General features: G+C 35.7%; 1 protein-coding gene across 1 annotated transcript; it reads left to right on the top strand.

The window, feature by feature from the left end:
- Positions 1–568: 568 nt before the first annotated feature.
- Positions 569–1367, top strand: LOC104611969 (alpha-1,3-arabinosyltransferase XAT2-like). The gene is made up of 2 exons (XM_010279276.1): positions 569–922; positions 1020–1367. Exons 1-2 carry the CDS (start codon positions 569–571, stop codon positions 1365–1367), a joined length of 702 nt encoding a protein of 233 aa, XP_010277578.1.
- Positions 1368–7081: the final 5714 nt, after the last annotated feature.

The following is a 7081-nucleotide window of genomic DNA, read 5'->3' as shown; positions in this document are numbered from 1 at the left end:
AAAAGGAGATCAAAACCCCTGACAAACCTCATTTTTGACTTTTCCCTCCATGTTTTTCTCTTGGAGACTGAACCATCCACACTATAACTCAAACCAGTGGTCGTTGACGCCGACGGCAACGGCGAGAGCTCCAATAATACATTTCTCTCTCCCTCTTCCTCTTCTTCTTCTTCTTCTTCTTCAAATGCTGAGAAGGAACGCATACCGTTAACATTCCAAGTGCCGTTAGTTGGGTTTGGCGGTTCAACTAGCGGCAAAATGACAAAAAAGGAGATAAAAACCCCTAACAAACCTCATTTTTGACTTTTCCCTCCATGTTTTTCTCTTGGAGACTGAACCATCCACACTATGACTCAAACCAGTGGTCGTCGACGGCGACGGCGATGGCGATGGCGAGAGCTCCAATGGTACATTTCTCTCTTCCTCTTCCTCTTCTTCTTCTTCTTCTTCTTCTTCTTCTTCTTCAAATGCTCTAGTTTTGAGTGTGCATTGCTTTATATTGACAGTAGACCTCTTCATGGCCAGGCTCGACCACATGTTTGTTGCCGACCAACAAGTGAAGAACAAGATGTCGTCCAAACAAATCCCATCGGATGCGCCGCTCACGGTTCGGCCCTACCCCAAGAAGGAAGACGAGAACAACATGAGAATTGTTACTCCGGTGGAGATAAAGATCCCAAATATCACATATAACCCGCCCTCTTGTGATGTTACCCAAGACGTCCCTACCGTTATATTCGCCACCATTTACACCGGCAACATCTACCATGAATTCAACGATATTGCCATCCCCCTTTTCCTCACATGTCGCCATTTTCAATTGCGCATAAGGTTCATTGTGACTAATTTCAAAGCCCGGTGGGTCACTAAATTCAACCCACTTCTCTTAGGCTTATCGAGCTATCCGGCCAACAACGGCAAGGTGCACCTCTTTCCTGTAGTTGTTGTTGGGCTCAAGTACCATTACAAGCAACACTAGCAGAATTCCTGGTGGATACTCTATGCTATACTTCAAGCAGCTCCTTCGAGAATCGTTCAACTTGAGAGTAAAGCATGAGTCTGAGATACAAGAGCTGAATATGGTCATTGTTTCATGCAGAAGGATGAGAATGCTCGTGAATGAAGACGATCTGGTGAGGGTGGCAAAAGGATTGGGGTACCATGTGATTAGAGCTTCGCCTGATCAAATGGCAAATTTACGAGAGCTTCCTGGGGTGTTGAACAGATGTAGTGTTCTAGTGGGGGCTCGCAGGGTAGGACTGACAAATAATGTGTTCTTGCCAGAAGGAGTTGTGGTGGTGCAAGTGGTGGAATGGAGTCTGGAATGGGCTTCCGAAGCTTACTATGGTGGAGTTCTCGTCCTCTAACCACCTCTCCTCCTAGAGGAAATCATTTATCCTTCCCGGAAGGGGCGAGTTCTGGGTTTGGGTTCAGTAGAGGAGAATCTCAGAAAATGGGAGGGAGTGAGAAATGAGTTTCGAAATGAGGAAGACAGTCTATAAACTTGGGTTCTTTGTCTTTTTCGTCTAGTTCGACCGGACACGTCCAGATAACGGCCAAAATACCGTTAACATCTGGATCTTCCAGCCCCATCAACGTGTCTTTGTTTGGTTGGCAGGTTCATGCGTCCAGTGCACCCACGGGTGCACAAAATGCGGACTCCAACGAATGGGCATGAGACAAACCAATAGAAAACCACATGCCTGAACATTGCATGCCATTGATCTAGAACGGAATGCTTGAGACAAAATATACACCAATAAAAAATAGGAGATAAGGGTTTCTTCTTATTCTTTCATTCAATGCTTTTTGCAAGGAACTAAACATATCTGAAACGAACCAACGGAAATCTGCATGCCTGAGCAATGTGTACCACCGATGGAATCATGAAGCAAAAAATGTTGTGCTTAATATTTGTTCAAATGGTGAGGCCCATTACAGCTACCATAGACCAAACCTTATGTGTCAATGTACCTTCAAAATCAATGGTCCCTTGAAAACCCTAGCCGTGTGTGTCTACAACCCAGCCTCCCTTGTCTTCTAGTGAACGCATAAACTGATGTTATTGAAATTTAGTAGCAATCCTTTGATTGAATGCACTTTCAGAGAGAAGCTGAATCTACAATTCCAAATGTATGATAAAGCTTTCAAGATGGAGACTTCTTGTCCTTCTGCAACGAGTCCTTGTTCTTGCAAGACAAGTCTTCCTTGAGGAACCTAGGTTTTGGCTTTATGTCAAAGACATAGATTTTTCCAGTAGATTTGGGTCTATCATCAGAGTTTGAAATTATACCCTTTGAAGAATTTTTGTAGAGATAAAGGGCCCTGCTTTGCACCTTAAGTATCTTATTACCAGGATCCCTACATTTTTCTTCCCAAATTTAACTTTTGACATCATAAACAAATTTCAAACCTTGAACAATAATTGACAATGGAAAAGTGTTCAACAATAATTGATTTATACTCACTAAAACTCCCAATTTTTTGAGTTGATTCAAATATATTACAAAACCTAAACTACTCCTCTCCTTTTCATAATTTCCACATCTTGAACACGAATAAAGGGAGCAGAATAAAAAATGTACAAAGATCCTCAGTCAAAAGTCAAAGCCTTGCAATAATATTTCTGATGTAATTTAGCTGGTCTTTCCCGTCGATGGCATTAAATATTCTCAAGAAGAAAGCCTTTAAACCTTGATCTCGTGTTTTTATTTGATTTAAAATGTTCGTTATTATCACTTCCACATGCAAGTTTTGCCCATATTACGGTGTTAATATGTCACCCTCTCATTTGATGTATAGAAAGATCTACAGGATCAATGTGAGGAGATCAGAGTGAAACATTGTTCTAATATTTCAGCCTGGAAAATCTCCCATCTCAAATTGAAACAAATGCAGCCTTTTTAATAAATAAATAAATATAATCCAGCCTTATCTCAAAACCAAAGTTAAAAAGCAATATTCCCTTCTTTTGAAAGAAAAGGGCCCATTGTTTTGAGCAAACATCCTCATTTGCTCTCACCAATGGCTAGAAAAGAAAATGTATAGCTGATCTAGCTTTGAAATGTTGGTTTAATTAAAATTTAACATCATTATTGGACCCACCGGATGAGCTGAAATTAAATATAACAAACAGAAAAACGAATAAATAAACATATAAATAAATAAAATGAGAGAGGCTAATAAATGCATTTCAACAATTTATAGACGATGTGGGCCATTGTTGAATGGTCATTCGCTTCTGCCTAAAATATAGGGGAAATTCTCGATCAGTATCTTGTATTTTGGCTCGAGTGACAATTTGGTCCCCAGACTTTAAAATGCAACAATTCAGTACCCAAACTTTCAAAATGTGACAATCAAGTATCCGAACTTTCAAAATGTGACAATCCAGTACATGCTGTATTGTTGTTAACCAGTTCATTAATCAGCCGTTAAGTGACATTTAAAAAATCAAAAATGCCCTTTGAATGCCATCTAATTCTCTTTATCAACCATTCAAACATTGACAATAAACTGAATAGTCCCAAATTCTAGATTCTTCTAAATAGTCACCAACTTTTTTTGAATAGAAGATGCTAGGATTTGGGATTGTTCAATTTTTTGTCAACATTTGGATGGTTGTTAAAGAGAATTATATGGCATTCGAATGGACATTTTTGACTTTTCAAATGTCACTTAACGACTAATTAACAAACTGGTTAATGACAAGTACTAGATTGCCACATTTTTAAAGTTTGAGTACTTAATTGTCGCATTTTAAAGTTCGGAGACCAAATTATCACTCAAGCCAAAATACAAGGTAGTAATCAGGAATTTCCCATATATATATATTCAAATAAAACAGCATGATAATACTATAATAGACGACTTTGGATCGTTTCGCTGGCCAGACGAAGATAGAATAAAAAATGTTTATTTGCATCTACCCTACAATTTATTTATTATTTTTTCCGTGGGTGGACGTGATTAATCGGCATCTTGCTATTGGATCCTTTCAATTTGACTAGTTTGGTTTCTTGATATTGATAAATTCAGCCACGCCCCTAATGAAAAGACCAGTTATAGCGCTGCTATAGTGATAAACTTTAGTGGTGAAGTGCAACCTGGGTGGGGTTGAGTTCGGGATTTGCTAAATTTTCAATTGGCCTCAGTCCTAATATAAGCCTGATGTAATTAAAAGGATCGATATGATGTTGGGAAAAATTTATAACTAGTCAACCGATATCATAAAAACTGCATTTGGTGAACATTTGCTTTTCAATGTTGTAAAAAAATTATTATTTTTATTTAATGGTTTATACAACGAATTTGGATCTATTCCTCACAGAGCGCATCTCACATCATCCTTACAGTGCATCTGAGCCATGCATTTTGAACATCTTATCACGAATGATAATATATGTATGGGAGATGTTCTTAATGCATGGATGTGATGTACTGTGAGGCACTCTTAAAGAGCAAATCCAATTACCACAGAACAATGGTAGCCTTGCCCCAAGTGCACAAGCCCCTAGATACTTATCCCCATTCCTCCCAAACCTCGATAAAGGTGGGACTCGATCAAGTCTTCGCGGCTCCATCCCAACAGGCAACAACTTGTTTTTATATAAATGACACTTTTTTTTTCAGATTTTATTGCCCCTCTTCTCTCTGTATCTCTGTCAATCCAAGCCCAACCCTAACCTTAACTCTAACAAAACCTGAATTACTAAATATTAACCCTATCCAACCTAAAATCTCTCGATCCCAACCATTCCAAGGTTGATTTTGGGTTGGATTAGGCTTAGGTTGGACTTCGGAAGTACTCCCCATAGAGCGTGCCCCACAGTCAATCCGCCGTGCATTGGGAACATCTCCCATACGGAGATTTGCTTGTTTTATGATTTTATTGTTCTTTTTTTTTACAAAATATTGAAAAAAGGAATGTTTCAAATGACCAAAGTCTATTGTGAATTATCATAGATCTTCAATTGAAAATCTAAAATCAGGATATATATATATATATATTAAACAAGGTTTTTTGTGTCACCCTTGCTCTCCTTTCTTCCTCTGTCCTTTCTTACTTCATCAACTCTCCTTCCTTCATTACCCTTCCACCCTCCCATTAAACTAAGTCACGAGAGCTTTAACCTATCTTATTAAGCCACATCATCCTTCCTTTGAAGTAAATCATCTCCTCTTGGAAATTTTTCATAAAGTATCTTCCCCACCTAAAAGTTCATCTTAAAACATTTCCTATTCTATTTCACATGCCAAATAAACCATCTAATTTTAACATCTCCCCCACCCCCTCTTTCTTTATTCCTATCTCCATCTCTCTCCACATTCCCAATACATGCATTTAATTTTTCATTAATATATTAAAGTATTAATGTTTAAGTTAAATTTTTTTAGAAAACCTTTTAAGTTAAAACTTAAATATTGAAATAATATGGGTAAAAATATCTAAAATACTAACAAGAGAAAAATAGATAATGCAACAAGACAAGTAATAAAAATAATGTAATAAAATTTAATAATTAATTAAATTATTATAAATATAAATAATAATTTAATATTGTCAATATAAAATCTACCTCTCTCTATGGGACGTTTTAGGCCCCATACATCACTATTTATATTGATGCTGAAATTTGGTGAACACTACACCAAAAAGATGGGTCAAGAAAATATAAATTTTTAGTTACCATTTTGAACAAATATTGATTGATATGGTTTTGTCTACCATATTTGCTATATAATTTTTTTTTTATAAAAACATGTCTTAAAAATAAATATTAGAAAATGTTGGATAAATATTTTCTATTATATTTTTCAAAAAATGTTAAAAATTCAATAAAAATTATATAAATTATGTAAAAACTTGTATTGATAATTTTCTAAAAATACTTTACGTGAACATGAATTGACTCCTTTGTCTTATAGCTTCTTTGTGACAAACTTAAGTTTTAGAAGCATCGAGTGGTATATCAAATGGATTAGGTTGCTTCCCTAGCTTTGCCAATTTCCCATGAGGGAAAAAAAAACAAGAAGAAGAAATAAACCAATGGCTCAAAATTGATACACATCAAGAAGACGAAGTTCATGGTTGGGTTTTTTGAATACCTAAAAACCACCCAACCCCTAGTTTCAATTATCGGTTTATATAGAATGGAGCTAATTTGGTTTGATTGATTCGACTCGGTTGTGTAATTTTGAAAATAAAAGAATGAATAACTAAACAAGAGAGTTTTTCCATTGTTTTGAGATTTGGCTTGGACTAGACAATCAGATCGGTTGACCTAGGAACCAGATATGGCTCCAGGTCCAGTTTTGGACCCCAAAATTGTTCGATTGAGCTTTGGATTAGATATGGATCGTTCAACCTAGGAACCCATGGCAAAAATGGTTTCGTTTTCAAGTCTTTTTTAAAACCATGTGTATTTTACTAAAAAATAATTTTACAAATTAGAAAAATATCATACAAATAAGGGAAGCTAACAAAAAATATTAACAAACTTGTTGGTTAACTGAAAAACCAACAAAATTAATGGAAATTTTTTGAATAAAATAAGAGAAATTTTCACTTAAAATAATATATTTTTTTAATATATTAAAAGTGATATCTATCAAGAAAATATTAAAAATTAGAAGCTTACTTTACACGATTAACTTATTAATTAAAACAAATTAAATAACTAATAACAAATTAACATAATTAAAAACAATAAGATTTGTTAACAAGCTTAGCAAAATTTATTTTATTAGTTAAAATTGATACAAACTAATAAAAAACATAATTTAATTAAAATCAATAAAATCTTGTTTTTTAATTTAACTTAATAAAAAAGTAACTCTCCCTCTCCATAATTCCTTAGGCTGCATTTGTTTCCGGTGTAAATGCACTTTTACACCGATGGAGTTGAGACACGATGGTTCGGTGAGAGTGTAAAATACGGACCGACCATTGTGCCCATTTACACTTGTCCTGTTTGGTTACATCAACGTAAATGAAGGTTACCCAGTTTTCTGGTTTGTTGCAGTGAGAGATTTATCACACACACACACACACATGGTGTTTGTTTTTTAGTCCTGAACC

Source organism: Nelumbo nucifera, chromosome 1 (assembly GCF_055504915.1).
Source record: "Nelumbo nucifera cultivar China Antique chromosome 1, China Antique-T2T, whole genome shotgun sequence".
NCBI lineage: Eukaryota > Viridiplantae > Streptophyta > Magnoliopsida > Proteales > Nelumbonaceae > Nelumbo > Nelumbo nucifera.
The sequence above is the reverse complement of the archived record's forward strand: the minus strand, read 5'-3'. Positions and strand labels throughout refer to the sequence as shown.

Coding starts and splice junctions, on each gene's coding strand:
- LOC104611969 (XM_010279276.1), top strand. CDS start 569: ATGTCGTCCAAACAAATCCCATCGGATGCGCCGCTCACGGTTCGGCCC. Junction 923..1,019: donor ATCCGGCCAACAACGGCAAG/GTGCACCTCTTT, acceptor TACTTCAAGCAG/CTCCTTCGAGAATCGTTCAA.